Source organism: Pongo pygmaeus, chromosome 7 (genome assembly GCF_028885625.2).
Source record: "Pongo pygmaeus isolate AG05252 chromosome 7, NHGRI_mPonPyg2-v2.0_pri, whole genome shotgun sequence".
NCBI lineage: Eukaryota > Metazoa > Chordata > Mammalia > Primates > Hominidae > Pongo > Pongo pygmaeus.
In genome coordinates this window covers 83,516,000-83,540,883 of record NC_072380.2, presented here as the reverse complement: position 1 = coordinate 83,540,883, position 24,884 = coordinate 83,516,000, and the positions used below count along the sequence as shown (strand labels likewise).

At 34.1% G+C, this 24,884-nt stretch overlaps 1 protein-coding gene across 10 annotated transcripts in view; it reads left to right on the top strand.

Moving 5' to 3' along the window:
* Positions 1-24,884, top strand: part of EYA1 (EYA transcriptional coactivator and phosphatase 1) — a 357,217-nt gene that overhangs the window by 181,209 nt on the left and 151,124 nt on the right. For 6 of the 10 annotated variants that reach the window (XM_063668878.1, XM_054499050.2, XM_063668881.1 and 3 more), the window contains exons 3-4: positions 17,111-17,160; positions 18,710-18,837. In XM_063668878.1, coding sequence (XP_063524948.1) covers positions 17,111-17,160; positions 18,710-18,837 — 178 coding nt within the window. Of the gene's footprint in view, positions 1-11,510; positions 11,982-17,110; positions 17,161-18,709; positions 18,838-24,884 lie in introns of those variants that run through there. The other 4 variants (XM_054499055.2, XM_063668883.1, XM_063668882.1 and 1 more) reach the window with 3 other exon arrangements.

Sequence of the window (24,884 nt, the reverse complement as noted above, 5' to 3'; positions counted from 1 at the left end):
ATGTCATTCTTGCACCTGTTGAGGTGATCAGTGCTTTTGAAATGTCATTCTGTTAATGTGGTGTATCATATTGATTGATTTGGAATGTTAAACCAACCTTGAATCCTAGAGATAACCCCCACTTAGTCATGGTGTATAATCTTTTTGATGTATTGTTGAATTAAGTTGATGATTCCTTTTAATAATTCAATTCTGTGCTCTCCCCTATTTGTTTACCTCTCCTTTGCATATATTCAGATGTATCTGTTATTGTATCAATTCCCTTATCTTCATGAAAGCATTCCTGGAGCCTTCTGACCTTCTTCAATCTGGACTGTCATGCCTAGGGCATAGCTATCATTCTAGAATTTCCTTTTCCATAAGAACCAGAAATTATATTCATCTTTCTCCTATTTGGATTATCTAGTTTGTAAAGGAGGTTTGCTTCCTAAATTTAATGGAACACACCCTCTGTTAGCTACCTGAGAAAGGATTGGGAAATTAACCTGATTGGGAAGTTAACTTTTGGATAATTTACTTGTCTGAAAATGTTTTAAATTTAATTTAAATATTTAATTTTCCTACTTACAAAGTATAGTAGGTTATAAAATTCTAGGCTGGGAATTATTTGTCATCTAGAAATTTGAGGCCATTGCTTTACTACTTTCTAGAAATACATGTTCTAATTGAGAAGTCTGAAGTCATGAGCTAGGCTTTGTATGTGGTCTGTTTTTTCTCTCTAGAAGTTTGTAGGGACCATCTTTTTCGTATTCTGAAATTTCTGAATAATATCCATTGATGTGAGTTGTTTTTACTCTTTTTGTTGGGTAATCATTGAGCTCTTTCAATCCGAAAACTCATACCCTAGGAAATATCTTAGAATTATTGGTCTAAATTTTAGCCTTTATTGTCCTTCCTCTCTTTCTGAAACTCTAGTTATCTGGGTGTTGGAAAACCAGAACTATAACTTCTCATTTTCTTATATTTTCTATACTTCTATATTTTCCATCTCTTCTTGCTCTCTTCTCTGGGAGAATTCAACAGTTTTATTTTTCAAACCGTATTGACTTTTATTTTCCTGTTATCTTACTTTTTATTTCCAAGAGCTCCTTTTTGTTGTTAGATGTTCTTTTAAAAGAAAAAAATAATTATTGTTATTTTCTTATCTTGTTTCATGGCTTCAGTATCTTCTCTTATTTTTCTGTTCATATTAATGGGAGTTTATTTTTGTTTTCTTGACATTTGCTTTTGTTTGATCTCTGTTTCCTGCAAGTTGCTTTGCTTTTCATTTGGTTTCTACATTTCTTGAGAAGCTTTCCTCAGACTCTTCATAATTCTTAATTGTTGGCTTATATTTAAGAGTAGGGCATTAACTTTGTTAATGACTTGTTGCCCATGGTTTTTACTTTAGTTAAACGATTTGTTGCCCATGATTTTTACTTTAGAGTGATCAGATTGAGTTCTCGCCTTAGGACGTCCCCAGGTATAAGTGATTTAGATCTTTCCTCTGAGACTGGTCTGAATACTTAGTGAAATCAATTTAGGCTCCTGCCTGGATGATTACTGGCTGACAGTGTTCTGGGAACCCTAATGAGGAAAAGTTATGGAGGAAGAGAGCAGGGGTAGTTATCCCAGCATTCAGTGTGAGTGTTTTATAATCTGCCTGTTATCAAAATGGTGCATGCTTCTTCAGCACACCCCAGGGCTTCTCCTACAATCCATAGTCTACTTGTTTTACTGACTATGTAGAGTGGAGAAAAGGGTATTACTGCATCTTATACTGACTTGTACCCAGTCCTCCTTATGGTAGCCTTACTTGTACTTCCACTTGCAGAAGTACCTAGTATCATCAATTGCTAAGATGTTGGGGATGGGAGGAGTTGGGTGGTGTAACTTTGATTGCTTTTCAGCTTTCCTTACTGCCAACTTAGGATTCAGCTTTCTCATATCTGCTAAGTGAGTTACTAATGGTCTGCGTGGTTTAGATTTTTTCCCCCACTTTTTTTTTTTTTTTCCTAGAATAAATTTTTTATTTTATTCTATTTTATTTATTTATTTATTTATTTATTTATTTATTTTTTTCTTTTATTGTAATTATTATTATTATTATTATTATTATACTTTAGGTTTTATGGTACATGTGCCCAATGTGCAGTAAGTTACATATGTATACATGTGCCATGCTGGTGCACTGCACCCACCAACTCGTCATCTAGCATTAGGTATATCTCCCAATGTTATCCCTCCCCCCTCCCCCCAACCCACAACAGTCCCTGAAGTGTGATGTTCCCCTTCCTGTGTCCATGTGTTCTCATTGTTCAATTCCCACCTATGAGTGAGAATATGCGGTGTTTGGTTTTTTGTTCTTGCGATAGTTTACTGAGAATGATGATTTCCAATTTCATCCATGTCCCTACAAAGGACATGAACTCATCATTTCTTATGGCTGCATAGTATTCCATGGTGTAGATGTGCCACATTTTCTTAATCCAGTCTATCATTGTTGGACATTTGGGTTGGTTCCAAGTCTTTGCTATTGTGAATAATGCGGCAATAAACATACGTGTGCATGTGTCTTTATAGCAGCATGATTTATAGTCCTTTGGGTATATACCCAGTAATGGGATGGCTGGGTCGAATGGAATTTCTAGTTCTAGATCCCTGAGGACTCGCCACACTGACTTCCACAAGGGTTGAACTAGTTTACAGTCCCACCAACAGTGTAAAAGTGTTCCTATTTCTCCACATCCTCTCCAGCACCTGTTGTTTCCTGACTTTTTAATGATTGCCATTCTAATTTGTTAAGGCTGGGTGTAGTGGCTCATGCCTATAATCCCAGCACTTTGGGAGGCCAAGGTGGGAGCATCACTTGAGCTCAGGAGTTTGAGACTTTCCTGGGTAACAGAGTGAGACCTCGTATCTACCTAAAATAAAAAAAAAAAAATAGCTAAGCATGGTGTTAAGTGCCTGTAGTCTCAGCTACTCAGAGGCTGAGGCAGGAGGATTGGTTGAGCCTTCCAAGTCAAGGATGCAGGGAGCCATGATTGCATCACTGCATCCCAGCCTGGGTGACAGAGTGAGACCCTGTCTCTAAATTAATTAAATAATTAATTAAAATGTGTTACTGTTTTCCTATTACTTGCTTTTCTTCATTCTTGGGGATTTGTGCCTTAAAAAAAATCCGTTTACTGGTGCTCTAGGGGATTTCTAGAGAAAGCAAAAATAAATGCATATGTTCAGTCAGCCACCTTTTCATTTATTTACACTTCTATGGACACATAATTTCCTTAAGTGTGGGAATTCTGTCTGCCTTGTTTACTGTTCCATCTATGCCCATAGTACCTGGCACATACTAGATGCATGATAAATATTTATTGAGTGACTGATTACTGGCTGATAGACCAGCTAACTAACTTTGTTGGTTAGATTTCTGAACCACCTAAAAGCTGCAAAATTTGAAAATGATAGTGTTGTGGACACACCTACAATGAACTATTTCTGAAAGGCAGGACATGTAGGGTTTCTTTAAATATACTTTCATCCTATTGAGTACTCTTCTAAATTTTTAAATTAATGTTTCTGTTTATTTTGGTTAGGAATTTAAAAGGGAAATATGAACCGGTATTAAGATAACAGTATACTTAGGGAATAATATGACATAGCTAGAATGCAGTATATGGTGGCTTTTTTTTTTTTAACCTAAAACTGAATTGTTCTAATTCCTTAATTTCCTTGGAGTTTGGTGTTCCCTGTTGTCAGGATAGCAAATTCCTAGCACAGTTTTTAAGGACTCAATTTTGTCCCATAAATTATTTTAAATATTTTTGTACATAAAATAAAATTAATGTTCCTATAATGATAATGCCCTAGCCAGTCCAGCTTTAAAGTTTTCAATGGAAGGAAAATATAACAATCTGTAAGAAAAAAGAAAATGAAAGCAAAGGAAATTCAAGGAAATCATTTTTCTTTCACAAACCAGGGCCATGTTCCCTCAAGTAGCCTTGTGTGCATGTATTAATTAATTTAATAACATTCACCAAGCACCTCCTATGTGCTAAACCCTGGAAACTATGCCCTGTTTGAGCACTCATTCCACACTCATTTAATTAAATTGATTTGAAATTAACTTTTCTGTTGCTATTTTTTTCTCCATGGGAGGTTTACCATAGCAGTAAACATTTTCTTCCACATACCAATTTGGTAAGGTGTGTACCACTGCATCCATTTTATAGCTAGCTAGTTATAAATTATAAATTGAGAGAATAAGTACTGTGACAACAGAAGACATAGAGAAAGCCCGTGTTAAAACCAGAATTAGAATTCACTTGAATCTCTGGTGCATTTGTTTTAATCTGGTGAGTAGTACACATACTTAAGGAAAAGAATAGCATTTCAACCTTAAATAATGATAGACATGAAATCCAAGAATATACAAAAATGAAATGGGAAATCAGTGTTGCCATATACTGCTTTAAGAAGTTTTTTTTGAGACAGAGTCTCGCTCTGTTGCCCAGGCTGGAGAGCAGTGATGTGATCTGGGCTCACTGCAACCTCCGCCTCCCAGGTTGAAGCAATTCTCCTGCCTCAGCCTCCTGAGTAGCTGGGATTACAGGCATGTGCCACCATGTCTGGCTATTTTTTTTTTTTTTTGTATTTTTAGTAGAGACATGGTTTCACAATGTTGGTCAGGCTGGTCTCGAACTCCTGACCTTGTGATCCACCCGCCTCGACCTCCCCAAGTGCTGGGATTACAGGGGTGAGCCATCGTGCCCGGCCTTAAGAAGATCTTAATGTGAAATGTCTAATTTTTTTTTCCTTTTCACATATAAGTCATTTGTGTGTTGATAATAGGCATAATTTGGGAAAATTCTAAACACAGAGCTTAAAGGTGTGGTCCCTCCTGTTTGATAGTCTTCAGTAATTAATCATGAATACATTTATTTGTGGTGAGTTAGGTCATCCATATTTGTGTCCATTTTTAGGTTTATCAAATACAATTTCTCCCAAAAGAGGTATACTGTGACGATACTGCAAATTTAAAATGCATAAAGTCTGCATATCTAAAATCATTGTCTTTTTCCTTTAGAATTTCTAAGTCATAGGCTGTCATTCTTTTAAAAAGGCTGGGATTCTTAGGCAGGTTTTTGGATCATTGTTTTGAATAACAAATTCTTTCTTTTTTTTTACTTTTGTTTCTGTCCTGTCCCTCCTTCACCTTCTCCTTACCCACTCCCCTGCATCCACTCTCTACAAGCAGGGAAAATCCTCCTCTCAGGGAAAGACAGGAAGGAAAGTGAACAGCAATCCCGAGAGGCCAAAGCTAATGGGGGCTTTGCGGATCTTTCAGCAGGGGTTGTCAATGATAATCGTGCAGCAGAGGGCTCCTCTACGGGCACTCTGACCTCTTGGTAAACTATTTGTATCTCCTTGTATTGATTAAAAAAAACAAGCCACCAGCCTGTAACTCTCTATCAACCAGGGTGTTGTTTTTAAGAATCTTCCACATTTAAAACATACTAACTCAAAAATCCCAGATCTTTGGCTTTGCTTTACTCTGTATTTCAGGTAAACCAGATCATTGATACTATTAAAACAGAATCCCTGAAAGAAGCAGAGGATACTTTCCAGGTTTATATCTTTTGAAAGAACATGAATCACACATTTCAATATTCAGTATAATACCCCAAATATTAAACCATCTAAAACAAGCATTCCTCTTAATTAGGAGTATCTAAAGACCACAAAATGTTTAATCGTACTTACATTTGGGTTGCAGAAAGGAATTCTGTTTTAAGTATTTGAACAAACTGAAGCTATTGTTTTCCTTAGTATGTGACATAAAGTCTACTTTTTTCCCTCACACCATAGTATACTAAAGTAAAATCCAAGGACCCAAGGCAATTTGATAGCTTGCAAGCATGAATCTAGATAAACCTTACAGTAGAGAGAAACCTCCAGGTTGTATACCTATTGACATTGCTTAATAAAAACTTCTAGAATAATGGTGCTTCTGGTTGTGTTTCCAATAGCAATGCAATTGCAGTGCACTGTGGATTAAGTTACTGATCATTTGAATTCTGACCTTCTGTCTAAAACAGCTTTAGAGTTTACTCTTTTTTTTTTTTCCGATTTGGGAGACTGGAGGAAGAAAAATTTAATACTGCTTGAAGGAAGAAAAAAATTCTATAGGTTATTAGGTTTGGGGGTTCCCTCTCCCCAGTCTCTGGCAATTCCTTTGTAATAATAATAGAGCTTCTTGATTCTGAATACTTAAACCATACAACCAAATGCATCAGGAAATGTGAAGTGCACTTTTAATATAATTATTTCCTCAGTGAATAAATCAAGTGTTTATGATATAATAACTATTAAAACCAAAGCATATCATACTGGGTAACTGAAATTAAGAAAGGTAAAATGTAAGAAATTGATATAACTATGAAACAAGACATGCATATAATTGCTTATTGTAAACTCACTCTTTGCTTTTCCTTTTTAATATGAAGAATAAGTAGGAAATATTTATAGTCTCTAGGAAAATAATTAACCTTTTTGAATATGTAAGGAGAAAAAACCCACGTCTCCTGATTTGACCACTTCAAGTTCAAGGATTTTTTCTCTATTGACCATTTAATGTACTTTTATTTTTGCATCCATAAAGTAACTTGCAATATGTGTTCAGAAATAATCAGCTACTATATACTGATTTTTTCTCTTCCATATTGAATATATTAGCTTGGTATATATCAATATGTATCATTTCAAATATCACACACTTTTCTGGATTTTTATTAACTTTATGGGCTATTACCTTGCTTCAAAATGATGCTACAATGAGGAGACATTAATGTCCCATTGCTCCATCTACTGTTTAGAAGTGACTTTGATGGTGCTAGAAAAATGAGGCAGGTTCCAGAACAAATAGTGAGGGAAAAATCACTCATACTTTAAAAAATCAGGATTCATAAAAATATAAAATGCCTAGCACAGTGCCTGGCATGTAGGAAGCACTTCATAAATGCTAATTCCCTTCTTTCCTCCATGAGCTATTCATTGTTTCCGAAGAATTTAAAAACTGTGAACTCAGCTGTCATGAAACCTGAAAAACACAAAGCAAATTTCCAGATCCTCTTACATGACAAGATTGGTTTTGCCCATGGCTTAGAGGAAAAAATCTTGATGAAGAAACAACCTGGGTTTTCTAGGTTGCTTCATGTCAACGGAAACCCATTTTACAGCGTGAGAAAGCAAAATAACTTATCGCTGAGATTAAGCATATGCTTCCAGGATCAATTATTTATGTATTTTTTGGCAGAAGGAAGAAAAAGTAACGGTTTGCCATTTTGGAAAATCAGTTGATTTTAAAATAGGAAACCTGTTTTATCATTTTTTAAGTACCTATATTATCTCATCCCCTTTTCTTAAAAATCTGCCACTGCACTTGCTATCACTACTAATTTCAAGAAGTGCTGCTTAAAGTTTCTATTAAGAATAATAATTTTTTAAAAAAATATCTGATAGGCAGTCATTACTACATAGGATAACAAGTTTCACACCCTACATAAATAAATGTTATTATTAATATATAATAATCAACGTGCTCTTTAGGAAGTCAGGAAATAGGTTATATTTTCATATTGTGTTGGTATAAAGACTGTAATATGTATTAAAATAATTTTCCATGGTACAGCTAATAGTTAATTACCTCCTTAGCTTTACTGTTAAAAGCTAATCATGCTGGAGTTTGAATGGAAAACATTTCACAAAATATTGGTAGACATTCAGTTTGGCAGATTTAATATCATTCTTAAAATAAATAGAGGATGTTTTACTTGGTTGCATTTCAGCAGAAGGCTCCTGGGAGCAGGACCCTCATTGTAGGTCTCGTGCTGGTGGGGAAAGAGCAGGTCGTGGAAGTGACCACTCCGAATGCCAGCAAGGATCATAGTGTCAGCCATCCAGACACGGTTCCAAAGGCTCCATAAAGAAGCCAGGGAGGTAGTGCCATGGCATGGACCACAAGAAAAATAAATTTATATGAAACCAGGAAGACTGGAAGTATAGTATTTTGGAATACTCTATTTGCCATTCTACTTTGAACAGTTTGAATTACAAAATGTTGAATACTTCCACATATTGATTTTAATCATGTGGAAGAAATAATGACTAGGATTTTGCTTTTTTAAGAAAATGCATTAGTTTTTAAGTGCTGATTATATTTTGCAACTTACTATACTGTTATTTTTGAGAAATAATCATCTCATAAGAAGCATAGAAACAAGAGATTAGTAAACTTTTGGACCAGGTAGTAGTATGCATGCTGACTTCTAAAGTTATTTCAAAGTAAACACAAATAGAAGAAAAATAACTTCAAAGTGCATCATTTATTGACAACTTCACAACTGTAAAATAATTTTATTTTCATTATTGGAATTAAAAGGAAAAGGGACACTCATATTTTATCCTTTGTTTTCTCAGTGTCTATTTGTTATACATAATTTGATTAATCAACTGTTTATTCATAAAGTTTTAGAAAAGCCCAAGTTACCTTTTAGATTGTTGTAATGAGTTCCTTGTGTCTGTCCTTGTCTCTCTCTCTCATATATATATATATACATGACATTTGCAATATGTATTAAATATTACAAATGTAATGTAAATGTCATGTATATGTAGATATATATGTGTGTGTGTATATATATATATATACACATAAGATTTGCTTATTTTTTTGATCATGCCCTTAACCTAAAACACAAAACTCTTCTACCAAAATTGAAGACTTCCTCCCTATAACCAGGCAGGTATCTAGGCAACAGCTGGCTCTGTCACATAAAACCTGTTTGGCGATACAGCATATGAAAGATATTGTCTCCTTGAGGGTCTTCATACATTTCATTACAGTTGAATATTTCAAGTATTTTCCCTTTCCAGATAAAATTATGTATTTTTTTATTGGGGAAAAAGCATATTGGAAAATTTTAAAACTCCTTTCCATACATTTATATATTGAGATTTCCACAGCAAATATGAAATAGCAATGCTTTCTTCTATTACCTTTTACTAGTAGCAATGTTCAACAAATTTTCCTAAATCTTTTAGTTACATGTATGACTGTATTTAGGGAACAATTTAGTCCTTAAAGTATATGGTTAAGTTACATGATATAGTTATAGTTGCTGAGGATTTAGAAATAAGAGGCTATCAATACACTACAAACTGGGTGTTATTAATAGCTTAAATGTGGCTGTTTATCATAGGATAACTTACTTTTGGTTTAAATTTTATGCAATAGTAATTATTACATATTGGATATTCAAAAGTAGTAACCATACACAATTTATGGGTAAACGTGATTATTTTTAATCCATCTAATTTTGCTTCAGGAAAATGGAACTCTTTAAAAGTAGTAAATATGCACATGGATATTACTTTTAGTCAGTGACTAAGCTCTTTGTTACATAATTATGAAGGATGAGCTATATCACATCAATTAGTGGTTACATTACATTCATCATGCTTTTACTAATTTTCTTCATAATTATATGCATCATTTGTTTAATATTTCATTTGATTATATAAATAAAAATTAAATTTCAACATAAAAACATGTAATATCATACATTTAACTATAATGTGGGCAAGTAACTTGTATATAAATGTGACATACTTTACATAGTATTCCCACTGTTTTGATTTTATATAGTTCGTGTATTCTGGATTTGTCAATATAATCTTTCATGGATTAGAAAAATAATTTCTTACTCTCTTGTGTCTAAAATAATTGTTAAACAATTGGAAGCATGAATACAATAGCTAAATGTAAAATTTCAAGCATTGTTTAATTCTCCAACACCTCAAATTTTAGATTTTATACAGCTTAGAAATAAATGTGGTTGCAAAAGTATTTACTGTTTGATGTCATAGATTAAATTACCGTAACATTACATTTTATCTGACAATAGAAATCTCCATTACAAGCTCTATTTTATTTTCTGCATATACACTTTAGTATATTGAATAACTGATACTTCTGGTCTGAGAAAGTGCAGTAGGTGGTAACATAATTCTATTTCTACTGCATATATGAACAGATCCAATACCAATCAACTGTTTTTTGACCTGGCTTCCCAAATATGGTAGATGACTAGCTCATGATTCCTTGCTGGTACTATACAAAATGAAATCCTAGGTGAGTTTGCAGTTTAAACTGTTGCTTATGTTTGACAAAGTGTTCTTTTCTGAGGAATTCAGACTGGCATACTTTCGGTAGTTGGGGGGAAGTCTGTATTAAATTTTGGTCATTAGCAGCTTTTTATTTTTTGTTTGCATCGAAATGGTGCTTTCATTTACATATTAGCAATATAAAGTTATGATTGTGTCTATGTGTTTTATTAGTTGATGATCTGGAAATGTATTATAAAGTCATGCAAAAAGTTATTGTGATTTTTAAATTTTTTTTCACATCTATCAAGCGCCTAAAAAATGAGGATGCTTTTATTTTTTCTTTAAATAAAAGACCTAATCAGTAGAATAGTATTCCATGGTTGATGATAAAACAGTTTTAAGAAAAATCCAATGGGCATAAAGATTTTATTTTAGAGCACAAAATTGGTTACAACGAGTGACTAGTATCAAAATAAACATTTGTATTTGAATGTTGGCATAGGTCTGGCAAATTGAGATACAATCATTAGTCACATAAATGATGGTTCTTTGAATATTTGAAATCAACATAATGGTTAAGTCTTATCACCAAAGTCATGTATCTGCATAAAACATATCTTAACTGAAGCTCAGCTCTTTAGGTGAGTGTTATAGACTGTCATGCATAGATTCTGAGGTCAGTAAGATTTTTTTTTTTAAAGAATAAGCTGTAAAGAAAGAGTTCTAGATAACATGAATCTTTTCCAAAAATCATTTTAAAATATTAACACTGAAACATTATCTGGTTCATAGCCAAGGAATTGTTCACGGAAGATTTGCCATTCTAGAAATCATTTCGGATTCATCCTTCAGGCTTTCATTATTAAACTGATAAAAGCTTGCACGTTTGCTTTTTCATTTTCTACTTAAAGGGAAATGGCCATTCTAGTTTTTTATTTCCCCCAGACCTGTTTCAGTAGTAGGTACCTTAGTTAGGAAATAAATTATGAAAAGTAGTGGATTCCCTAAGTTTCAGGGCCTGAAAAAAGTTTAGGAAAAGTGTAAAAGATAACGTGTAACTACTCCCCAAAGATCTTAATTGGTAACTACTGTTGCAAGAAGACGCGTGTGTGTTGACCATGTCTCAGAGAAGTTATTCTCACACAGCTGTTTATTCAGATAGCGTGGGGCGCGTTCATTTACATAATTTTTTTTTTTTAAACAGCAAGGTTGAGTCAGACAGAGCAGTGCTCCTTTCAATTGTTGCATTTAAACCAATAAGGTTAGGACAAGAGAATAGCTGTGGTTTGCGTTGCAAAAACCAAAAAAAAAAAAAAAAAAAAAAAAAAAAGCCCCGAGGCTCCATGGGCAGACCTACAAGGCTGCGCAAACAAATCGAGGGATGAGATTCTGCTGTTTCTTTGTCTAGGGTTCTCAGATGCTATCTGCGGCTGCTGTTTGGTGGGGAAGGAGCGCTGAGCGCAAAGCTGTTACCAAACAGAACGGTGGGAGCTGATGGCTCCGAGTTTGGGGCGAGGTAGAAACTCTCCAGTGCCACTTCCGACTTTAAGCCTTCCTGTTGCCGTCCACTGTGGCGGGTTTCTTCCTGGGGTACGCGTTTTCGCTCAGTCGCTCGGCAGCCCGAGCCTGCGGCAGCGGCCAGGCGCCTGCCCCCTGCGTCGAGCTTTCCCCTGCAGAGGCGCTCCGCTCCCAGAAGCGCCGCGGCTGCACCAGAGCGCCTGAGAGCCCTCGCGCGTCCCCATCCAGGAGCAAAACTATGTCAGGAATGGAGGTTTGCTAACCCAGAAAATTCGAAGGAACACATTAAACTGGTGGATGCAGCAGATGTAAGCGCTGTAAGTACAAGCTGACTGTTTGAAAAATTGTAGTGACTGACAACAGCTGTCCTGTGGGCAAAGCCCAAGCTAACAGGAGCGCTTTTATTATTGTTTTGATTTGTTTTCAAAGAAAAACATTATGGCATGGGGAAAATTATGACACTTTGTACCTAGTACTTTATGAGCCACAGGGTTTCATCCTGGAAGTAGAATTCCCAACCTCCAAATTATGAGCGATTAGGATCATTAAGAGATAATTACAAATTAATTGTTAACAATTACTTTTGTTATGCTCTAGATAAATGTAATGCAGGACCATATTCTTGCAGGGAGATGACTTCATATCTCTTTTCTGAATTGCTGCACAAATCTCAAATATATTTGTGTGGTATTGAATAAAGCGGTACATATGTGTTCATTGCAATACATAAGTAACTTTTACACACTTTGATATGAAAAAAATTAAGCATTTAACATTTGAAAGGACAACAGATAACAACATTAAACTGATAGCACTTTTTAAGGAAGAAAATATTTTTGCTTTAATAAATAAATTTCCCATACGTTATATTAAACTTATCTTCAAAAGGTGATATAACAAACATTTACCTAATTAATATATTTTTCTCTTATTGACACTTTGTAAGGCTTGACTGGACCTTGAAGTTTAAAACAAGACCTGTAAACTTTTGAATTATCATTTAAAATATTTGCCATGCAAAATCAGTATATGAATTGTTAATGACTCACGGGTTTATATTTATTGGGAAGAGTTTTTGAACACATTTAAGCATAGCATTTGCAAGAATTCAATAAATTCAGAGCTGTCATTGAATTTAGGCGAACGTTTTTAAGTTTTATTTCTTAAAATGGCAAGGGGTACAAAAAGTCCATAGTAAGCACATACTGTAGTTTTATAGGTTTGGGATTGTTTTTATAATGTGTCTTTCAAAGTAGGTTTTATTTTATGCTTGTATGGGTCTTTCCCCCCACAGTCTGGGGTCTGAGGACATGCACACATGTACAGTCATGCTTTTGCATTATCAAATATTTGATATTTGACTTTCTCCATGCTTGAGTTCTCCCAAGGCCCAAAGTGTTCAGTAAGTGAGCGAGCAGCCATGGATTTTCAATCTTTGAACATTCTTTGCGGTGACAGACATAGAAGCCTAATTGAGCCACTGTTCATTTTTAGAGGGCCAAATGGAAGTCCACTGCTGTGTGAGTTTCATAGACATGATAAATGATTTTCTCAAAAGAAAATTTCCATTTGTGAAAATCGTGTAAGAATACATTGTAAAGAAGAAAAACACTTGCAGCAAGAATAAAACCACTTGTTTATCAAATATCAAAAGTATTTCATTCAACATTTTAAATAAATTGATATTGAAAACAATCCTTTAACGCTATTGGTAGCATCCATGTGGTTTAAATACTTATTTGTTTTTGTTTTCATGCGGACTCTATTTTGTCATTTTCTTTAAACGACGCATTGCAAAAAGTAATGTAGTATATACTACATGAAAATAATCAGCGGTAGTATTAAAGCATTTATTTTATGGAGTCTTTGATAAAGAAGGAAATAAGTGTTAACATTTAAAAAACATCTAGTCTCCCTAGAACTTCATTTCAATTTTAGGTTTAGGTTTTTATTTTTAAAATTTAAGTTTTCATTACAACACTGATGCCATAGTTGGAGATATCGATTGAGGAGAAATTTTAGCAAGAATATACCCTAAAACACAGATTTATGGCTAAGGAAAATTTTTTTTATGTAAAATACATTCTGATGAGAAAATTGCCATTGTCTTTCAAATTTGGGAGTACTCAGGTTGATCTGTGGTTGGACAAAACTAGCTTGCCTGCCAACTCTATTTATTTAGATAAGCTCAGTACTTTCACTTTGAAAATTTCTTTTCAGTTTGAAAAAAAAGTTTTAAATTATAGTCATTTTATAAAAATTGCTTCTAGCAAGCAAAAAAAGCCTATGGAAAACCCATAATTTAGACAAGTACCTACATTTTATTTGCTCTGTGCTGCTGAGATTTAGAATCCCTTTCCATTTACAGTTTACTTTTCACAGAACATTATTAACTTTTTGGCTTCATGCATGATCTTCTGTCAGATGCTTTTGATTTGTAATTTAGCAAAGTATAATAAACAGTGCAAAAGTCATGAATTTTGCTCTGCATCCTGAGCTCTGTGGTAGGGAAAATGTGATAAAATGTGTACCTTAAGTCTTGTTTGATGATCTCTCAAAGCAAGTTTGCCTTCTGGAAATAATTTCTGGGGTTGAAGAGCATGGTATTAACAGATTTAATGTGGCTATTCAATGGATTGGCGAAGTACTATGTGAGGTTTAACAAAATGAGAGAGACAAATTGAATATCAACAAAAGTTACATCTGTGAAGAATTATAAATTTAATTAGAAAAAAGGCAAACTTGAAAGACCTCATTAACTAATCAGAAGTCAAAGTTACTAGTTTAGGATTCTTGAATTTGAATTCTAAGAAGTTCTGCTTGTTGCTATTTGTATTTTCACAACTCTGTCAATATGCTGCTATGGGTATTCTATACAATGAGTTTTAAAAAGCATTAAAGCGAAATGACTTGATTGTAATATAAGATGACCATTTGTTATGTTATGGGAAATATTTTTGCACACATAGAAGTATTTAAATTAAAAATACCAGATTAGGAGAAGACAAGAAACATACTAAGTTTATGGATGTAAAGCAGAAAATGTGAACTTACTGAATGCCTCACATCACTTTTCTAGAAACAATAAAATAATATTTTTCTCTTTTGAATGGAAATATCCCTAATTAATTATTTTCAAAACACATTATGGTTTTAGACCTTTACAAGACAGAAACTTCCAGAGATATTATCAAACATGAGAGGAAATCAACAGCAATGAGAAATAGGTGTTCTTTTTAGATAAGTCATTATAAGACTATGTTTCCTTCTGCACTGTAATCTTGTACTACACATAAAAAACTAAAAGCATGTGAAGTGTAGCATTTTGTAAACTGTAACTAATTTTGCTCACATCTGTGTCTAATTGTTGTCTGCATTCGCATTCTTGAGAGTAGATTTATTTTTCCTGGACCACGATGTGGATTCAGCTGACCAGCCTAAGTGAGGATTAGTTGTTTTAAAGTTATTTTGATTAAAGAGTCATTTTTAAATACAGTAACACACAACACATGGTTTAAATAATCCCTGAGACACAAAAGAATATATCTGAAGTATACTTAATGAAATGTAGATCATGCATATGGACTTTCAGAAGTTGTAGAGTATGAAAATACAGTAGAGTCTAGTTGAACCAGCATAAAAGAAATGTGTTGTCATGAAAATGCATTTTTTCACTGAAATGTGGTAGACTAATTCTTGTTTTGAAGTTCATTTTTTCTTTATTAACAACAGTTTGACTTTGAAATTTAAATATGATTGGTTAAAGCACAAATATAAATCTAATCAAACTTTCAAAGTGTATATTGAAACTAAAATTATATTTCCAACATTGTACTTTCCAGCTAATGTTAAAATGGAAATGTATTTTAATATTTAACAGAAAGAGTGCTTTAAATACTGTCACATAATTAAGCCAGGAGAGTTCTTAAAACTAAGTTAGTTCTCACCTATAATTTATTCCAGGTGTATAAAAGTGGAGGAAAAAAAAAAAAAGAAAAAGGAAATTTATCCTTGAGGTATATTGCTGGAGTTTCTAAAGGAAAGAACTTAAACTTGTGAGAACATTAATTTTAACAAAAATTGCAGAAGGCTGTTATCATGGAATGACACATCCGTAGGCATTGAAATTTAATTTTTATCTTAAGCGTCTTTTTAAAATTGTTTTTCATCCTGCACGTATTGTAGAAACATACCTAGAAATTTTACGTAACATTATACGAAGACAGTTAGACTTTAATGATGCTTTATTCTTGCTAGAAAGGTAGTATTTCTTATTTCATAAATCATAATTAAAAAATAACAGGACTTAACAGAAGACATTTGGTTGGATAACTGTAATGCCATTTGAGATGCTTTAGTTCTCATCTTTGTCCTGTAACCCTAATTGATCGCAGTTCAGGTTGAATGAAAATGCACATCAAAGATTTGGAATTCTGAGCCATTTTAAACGTTTTGCAGAATGCTCTCCTACTGAGGCGTTAGCCTGAGCTTACAAACCAGCAGCCTGGCCTCACCTGAGCTTTATCACCTGCTGGCAGTTTAAGCTGCTTCTGGAAGAAGGGCAGTGACTGTCAAAGCCTGCACATTAGTTAAGTTGTTCAGTGAAGTGCTGAAGTACAGATTCATCTAGAAACAAGAGAGACTGAAATGTAGGCTGACTAGGATGGTGAATTGATTATTAAACTTTCCATTTTCTTCCTTGGTTTAAAAGATGGAAAATCCACCAAAAAAGCTAACTACATTTTCTAGTTTACCGGGCAGAACTGAATAAGAACCCATTGAATTTTAAATTGGCGAGGGTAAATGAGCACGTTGTTCAGTGGAGTGACTTTGGGTATGAAAACTTGCCTTTGCCATATATAGTTAGTCCAGCATTGTCTGAAAGTTGACCAGAAGCTGTTTTAGTGAATGTTAAATGACAAACAGTAAATGTAGGAGAAAACCATTATGATAAGGATAAGAAACTGTCAGGAGTCAAAGGGGTGGGCGGGAGCTCTATTTCAGCTGGTGATAACAGAAGATGAAAGATCTTCTGAGGATGCTGGAGGATTACTGCTTGAACTATTGCTGTTAAACACGATCATTTTGTCAATCGCTATTTTTTTTCCAAGCACCTTTTCCAAGCTGCCTGGGCAAGGCTGCTTTGCATGTTGATTGGGGGAGGGGTAATCCCGTTTGCAGCTGTCATAGGCCAGTGATGAATCACTATCACGTCATTTGGCTGCCTTCCCCCCGACAAGGGGAGGAGGAGGATAGACCTGCAGGAGGAAACAACAGTTGAGACCTCAACTTAAAGACAATATGCCTTTCACTGCTGCAGTATCCTCCTTTTTCTCTTTTGGTTAAAAGAGAGCATTGTCGTTCTCAGCCATGTGCTCTGTATAATTAAGAGCTGACACTGAAGTGGAGTAACAACAGCTTCTAATTTTTTTACCCCTGATCACAGGTGCAAACATCTCAAGCCAGTTCAGATGTTGCTGTTTCCTCAAGTTGCAGGTAAGGATATTGTTGATATTTGACATTTTTGGAGATTACCTTTCTGTGACCCATATCTATTTTTGTCTAGTGTTTCTTAATTATTTCTATTAATAGCAACAGCCTCTGTTGGAAATTACTTAACAGTTTGTGTGTGTGTGCTTGTAAAACATTTTAAGTATGTAGAAAGGGAATAGGAACCTCGGTTTGAAAATAATTATGGGCTATAGTTTCTAGTGTTAGGAAAACTGTGAATGTGTAATGAGAATCAGGAGAGAAAAATTGGATTTTAGACCATTTCTAGTTTGAATTCAGAATATTTGGGGAAGTCAAAGCTCACTTTAGAAGTAAAATGGTTCATGTTAAGCTGTTTTAAAAACTGATACCCATAGTCAATGTAAGTGCGACCTCTAAATTAAAATGACTGTAGCTTTTATTGACCTGATAGGGTGAGGAGCAAATAGTATTAACTTTATATATGTAAACATTAAACCTCCTCCCATCTTTTTTCTTAGAAAAACATACAAAGTTTAAAATAAAGTAAATGGGCCCTAAACTTTTAAGAAATTGGCTGTAAGAAAATAATGGTATCTAAGTGTGTTTTTAGTGACTTTAAATAAATCCTCTCTTCACTAATAGGGTATTAAATATAAATGTATAGTTCTGAAATTGTGAACATGAGTAGTGGCTTTTGTACCTTTTATAGAATAAGTAACTGCAGAGTCTAAGAACTTTCCGAGGGCATTTAACTGGTTTTATATGGTAAAATTGCAAAATTATAGCACTAAAGTAGAATTGTTATTTCCCAGAGTAAGTGACAGCTGAGGTATTCCGAGTGCTAATGCTTGCAGGGACCCACTGTATGTTGGCCTTATCCTTTTTCAATTGGGCACGCTGTATGTAATCCACAAAGCAAACAAGTGAGCCGACATCATAATGTTTTAATGCTGCATTTGTTTCAAGGGAAACAGAGGAACAATTAAGTAGTTTGCCAGAGTAAACACATGCATCAGGACTATCTCATTCCCTGTCACTAGACTATAGGTTTCAAGTGTTTTATTTGGTTTGGAGACCCATTAAATTACAATTGGGCGGTAAATTATAAGGGAGTACCTAGTGCTAATTTATTAGATGAAACAGATTCCACGGAAGAGTGATCTATTTCCATTTTACTTCTTTACATAGTTGCCTTTTCTTTTAGAAAAGTAATGTCTTTGGTCTTTTTCAATATAAAAAGACAACGATGACTGTATTTTTTCTTTGAAAATTATAATAGATGTTATTGTCTCACATTAGACCTTGTGACTTGATGAACTATGTAAGAGAAAAATGAAATTTTAAAAGCTTCATGTGACTGGCTGTATAGGTAAAGCAAGTGACATCTTTTGATAGTGCATATGATGAAGGGATACCTGAAGTCAAAATGTGAGATGAATTATTTTGAGTCTAAGAAATAGATACAATGGGACTTTTGTGCGAGTGTGTTTCAAAGGTGTCAAGTCATTAGCGCATTAAATGGTGGTGTTATGAATTTGGTACATCTGTCAAACGGAAGGCTTCTTGTCTTTAGGTCTATGGAAATGCAGGATCTAACCAGCCCGCATAGCCGTCTGAGTGGTAGTAGTGAATCCCCCAGTGGCCCCAAACTCGATAACTCTCATATAAATAGTAATTCCATGACTCCCAATGGCACCGAAGGTGAGTGTCTGCCTTCTCACTGTTTACTTTGCACCTTGTTTCTTCATCAGTATATGCTTTGTTATTAGCTGGTTATGATTTCAGTTGTCAAAATCTTAAAACTACTCTTATATTTCCCCTTTAGGTAATAATGTGACTTACCAATCAGTACTCATTGTTAGGAGCTTCATGTTTCCAGTTATTGTAACATTGCGTAGATTGGTTTTGTTTCACCAAATGCATGTACTTATATAAACATGTATATTATACATATTTGTGTGCATAACATTTTTAACCTTTGAGTGTGTTTTATCTTCTTATTGATCATGTACACACTGCAGTATCAATTTGTGTTGTTTTGTTGTGTGACCAGTGAAAACTTGGAATTATTTCCTTTATTTTCCCTTTTGTTGTTAAATATAGCCGAATTTGTTTAAATGTAGATGTTGGACTGGATTGTTTCTAAATGTCAATGAAATAATTCGTGTGCCTAGTGTTCTTAAGGCTTTGGCTATGAAAATATAAATAATTAAAAAAAGTATTGTTTATGAAATATACACAGCATTTAGGTGATATACACACAATTTATTTACTTAAAGATTAGTATACTTTAAATGTAGAACAATTACAATTATTTCTGTGTAATTAATACATATGAATATTTATATAAATTTTATATAGGTAGAAATACCTACTTTGATCCATGTATACTTAAGATTAAACATATAAGGTTATATGTATTGTTGCTACCTGTTATACAGTCATTTAGGTACTATACATATTTTTAGAACTTCAACATATGGGAAGATACGTTACATATTGCATTATATTTATTTCTACTCTAGTCTATTGAAAAATTATTTCTTCATAGATAATATTTTGCTTATTTATTCATTACTAAGCCTTAGGACCTTGATGACTCAGAGCATACCTTTCACTAGAAGTTCAATAAATTATCCATGTTAGAATTCCATCCACATACAAAACTCTTAACCATCATTTCCCAGTCACCATGGTGATCTTTCATTAAAAATTTTTAAAAAAATAAACAAAGCTAAATGCTGTAAAATTATTGTGTTTTTTGGTGTGATATTCCAATATGTATTAGTGAAGGCTTTTGAAACTTACAATGTTATGTAAGTTTTAATAATAGGAAAAATATAAAATCAGTTGTTTCTGATATGAGATGCTTTGATTTTTATTCTAACAGTGATTCTTTCAATGTGTAAATATTCTGCATTTTTCTTTTAGTGTAAATACATTCATTTCAAGTGTTTATGAAAAATGGGTACTATCAAAAATTGAAGCTTTGCTGATGTAGCGGAAAATTAATCTCTGAATGAGGTGTCTTTTCATCTGAAACTTTTTTCTTCCCATTTTGATAGGCAATCAGAGAGAAACTTAAATTATTTGTAGGAAAGTAGTTCTAGTGTGTAAGTGGATTTTATAGAGCAAATAAAATTAAAGCAAGCAGTCCTATTTCCTCTCCTTTTGGGCTTTGACTTCAGGTAAAGCATGCCTACTGCAGAGTACAGACTGGGTGTGGATATAGTCACCCAGACCGCTGCAGGTCCCTGCACCGGCAGGCCTCATGCAAGAGTCAGCGTGAGGGCAGCCACTGACAGGAGCTGCAGAAGGCCCGTAGGTGACCTTTAACAGGCATTTCCATCATTGTGAAGTCCAGATAAGACAATCATTCAAATTAACTTAAAAATAAGGAAGACTAAGTATGTTAAAATATTTTGCTCAATAGAATATACCAGTACATATATGGAAGAGCAATTATGAAATACTGGTAGTTATTTTTTTTTGTATATGAAGAAATGAATAGGACTAAGGAGTTTTCATTTTCTCAACATTTTATTGGCAAGTTGTCTCCTACAAAATAAGAATCATGCAGTACTGAAACAGAGTGTGTGTTTAGGGTTCCCCCTTAGATGGCTTTGTGTGAGTAATGTGTGGTTTGTTTTCTAAGCACATGTGGAGTAATAATATATTTCTGAATATTTACTTTTTATAGCTTGATATCATATTCATATTTAGGAATACTGCATTTTGTTAGATTTTTGCATATCTAAAATAAATTCAAACTATTAAAACATTTTAGGTAATTATGTGATCTCCTCAACCGAACTGGAAAATACATAGAATTTGTTATCTTAAACTTAATTGTTTTATGTCTTGGAAATGAATTTTTTTAGATTTGATTTCAGACAAATACACAATTACTCATCTCACCCTGTTTCAGGCAATCTTCATTAATGTACTTTACAAGCGTTGTGGTGGTTAGAAAGTGAAGTTAGAAGGTATCGATATAAATGAGAATAAATGAAGTTTCTCAATCTCCTGAGATATTGTTTTATTTTAGTACTCAGTTTGAAAATATGGACCCAAACTTCCCTCATGATCGATGTTACATGTCCGTTCAGATACAAACAATATTGGAAAGTTCTAGGTTTTTATTAAGTGTGTGAATCAGTTTATCTTGCTACTTATATGTCTCATAATATATCTATTTCATTCCTCTCTGTCACCACTAGAGGAGTTAAGCTTAAAATTAGTGAATTCATTAATGTCTGACAAACTTCTCTGGCTTGTAGTCATTATAGATTTTCCTATTTCTTTTTTGAAATCTTATTTAGTTTGAAAACAGCAGTGTTCACTGATGAATTAAAGGAATGAAATCAAGAAACTCATTACAATTTAAGAGTCTTTAAAATGTCAATCACCTCCCCTAACTCTACAATGAACATTTTCAGCTACATATGCCATGATTTATATTTAAGTGACTTCTCCGCAGCCCAATTGAAAATCATCTCAGCCCAATCGAAATGAATTAGGTCGACAGAACTTCCATTTAGTTTACACAGTTGTTGGCTTTGCCTGCATTTATATAGGTTGTCTTTTTTCACTCAGAGATATTTTTTATTTCCTGCCACCACTTGTTCCTATAATGAGGCTAAGAAAACAAGAAAATCTCCTGTATCAAAAACCATAACTTCATCTGAAGAACAAACAAGAAGGGAATGGAATGGAGAGGCAGAGAATATTAAGTTTCTTCTTAAGTCTGCTGCCAAATTATCCTAAGACTCAATGTTTGTAGGTTCTGTACTCACAGGCTAGTGCCTATTTTCATGGTTCATCTAAGGGATAAAGACAGAAAGACACTGAGCTACAGCCTCAAGTACTGTGCTTTTTTATTTCCTACATGAAATGTTCTTCAGTTATAATAATTGTTTGAATGTTTCATAATTCAAAACTTTCAACTATTCACATTCTTATACATCCTTCCAACCCCTCTGTGAATTGTTACTGTTGAAGTTAACCGTTGATTGGTTTCACCCAGTTTATACATCTTTGCAATATAAAAATATAAACAGGTAAAAATAGAAAATAGTAGCATAGATGAACGCTTGACTTGCAATGAGGGAAGCACTGTAAGAAGTGATATATTTTCAAATGAATTAATGCATATTTTTGTTACTATTAAACAACTCAAGCTTGACCTAGAAGACACTATTGGATGCTTATGAAAACACCAATCATGGCCCGTCTTTCAACTGTTTTCCCTCTTCCTTTGGACAGTTAGTCTGAAAAACTTGTCTTGAAACACATAGATGTGTCTTTAGCTGACGTAAAACCAGATGCAATTGGAGGCCAAGATGGAATAGAAATTCTATTCCATGTATTTTATTGTTAAAGCACAGCTTTTAAGAAATAGGCTTCTTGGTGATACTTCTATTAGATGATCATCAAATCTGAGAGGATTTGTAATGTTTGGGAATCTGTGCAAGCCTCTGCGTGGTAAAGGCTTTGTGTTGATATTTGTGTTAAGCATGAGAAGTAGTTGGGAAAGGTTCTTTCGAAGGACTCAGGGCTGTAGCCCTAAAAGGATTTTTATTTACGTACGTAATTAAGGCCTTGTTTGCAAAGCAGTGATTCTTTCCATCTTTGTTTTCGCTGGTTGTCTTAAGTCCATGGGAGCTTAAGATTGGTCAGTTCATACATTGCTGGTTTGAGTGTTTATTTTTGGTTGTCTTGGAGTAAGGAGTGAGGAAGGCCAAAAAAGTGTGAGCAAGCAAAAATCAGAGCTCTAATTTTGAGTTTTCTATATTGTAAACTTAGACTCAAACTCAAGAAGAAGCTTAAACTTATCTTGACACTGATAGATTTGTCTTTAGGTCACGTAAAACCAGATGCAATTGGAATCTTCACTGCACATAGGGTTTCAGGAATTCTGATGGTAATTCAAATAGTAATTTTGAATTGGTATATCAGATTTCCAAGGTGGGAACAGATACAGTCTTGAATTAGGCACGTGAATTTTCTGCATTTAAAATTTACTGTGTATTACATATTTTAGGATGATAGGTTCAGTTTTATAAATTATCAGAATCTATCTTAAGCTGTTTTTATCATTTTTACAAAGCTTAGAACACTAGTAAATTATCTGGATTTGTTTTTCTCGGTGTAATTTTAATTTTGTAAAATATAGTGCTATCCAACTAGATTATTTTTAAGAAATCTGATTTACAAGAAATATCTAAACTGGGGCAAATGTGTATAAAATTATGGTTTGAGGCTGTATTTTATAGGCTATGTTTATATAGTTGTGGTTAAATATTCTGTTGTCAATAGAAGCATGGTAATATAACTTTATTATTGTTTACATTCTGCACAGGATTTAGTTTCTGGAAGATTCAGGGACATTGTGAATAAAGGAGTTTCTAAATGACGTTTTTAGTTTGTCTGTAACCACAGAATTGGCCTCTTATAAATTGTTCTTAAAAGCCATAAAAAATGAACAAATAATTTGTTAGGATTTAATATTTTCCTATGTTGTATATGTAGGAATAATTTTCACATGTCTGTTGCTAATTAATTATAATGCTGGCTAATATTTATGAATAACCTATTATTAGTCACTATGATGACCATTCTCTATGTTTTGCTTTATTAATCTTTAGAAAAAAAATTTTAAAACATTGTCAACAAAATAGCTAAGAGTCTGGGCTTAAATTCCAGCTTCACTATTTGCTGGCTGTGTGAACTCAGACAAGTCAGCTTCTGGGTGGCTGTTTTCTCATCTGTAAAATGGGGATAATAACAGAACTTACATCAGGCTTTCTGTGAGGATGTAACATAAAATTTGCAGCGTAATTGGAACTTATAAGTGCTCACTATTAACTGCTATACCGTACGTAAATAAGTCACTTCTACAGTGTGATTCCCATTTTATGCACAAAAAAAATCCAAGACTTAGTTAAACATGAAGTTTAAAGGCACACAGCTTGTAATTAGTACCAGTGGCATCTGAGTGGGTACTTGAATTAAGTTCTGAGTCCAGAGCCTGGGTTTTTAAATCACTATATTATTCTCTGGAGAGAATATGTGATTTGCATCATCTGCAGATGCCTTTTCTAATACCTTTTACTAAACATTGGTGCTTTCATTGCCACATTGGTGCTTTCATGGCTGAATGATGCCATTCCCTAGCAAAAAGTAGCGCTGTGCAAGAACCAGTGGCAGACGCTTTGATGACAAGGACTTCGTTATAAGGATGACTTCTCAGAGTGGTTATAGTCCGGTCTTGAAGTTCTGGTGTGAGTGAGTGTGTGAGATTTCTTCCTGTGGTCCACATGCATATTGTATTGCATCATTAGGTTAACTTTAGGGGATTGTTTTCAAAGCCTTAGACTTAATTATAATTTCATCAGCTGTCTGATTGTTAAGCCTCTCTGAGATCAAATGGAGTTGGGAAATCATCTCTGCTTTTCATTATAATGGTCATTATATGCACATTTGGATTGGGGCAGTGTTACTGTGAAATTTAAAAACTGGTTGCAGTTTTGCTCCTGCTCAGAGTAAATGTTTTCTACCTCAGAAAATATTTCTAAGTAGGTGATAAATTTGGTCACACTTTTCTTGACTTTGAGAACCAAATTATACCAGCCAAGCAACACTGTTGGCGTTTGTTGGGGGCTCCATTGGAATAGTAATGACCAAATCTGAGAGTTGAGAACATGGCTGGGATATTCTAGGATCAGCAAGGAGCCCAGTGTGGCTGG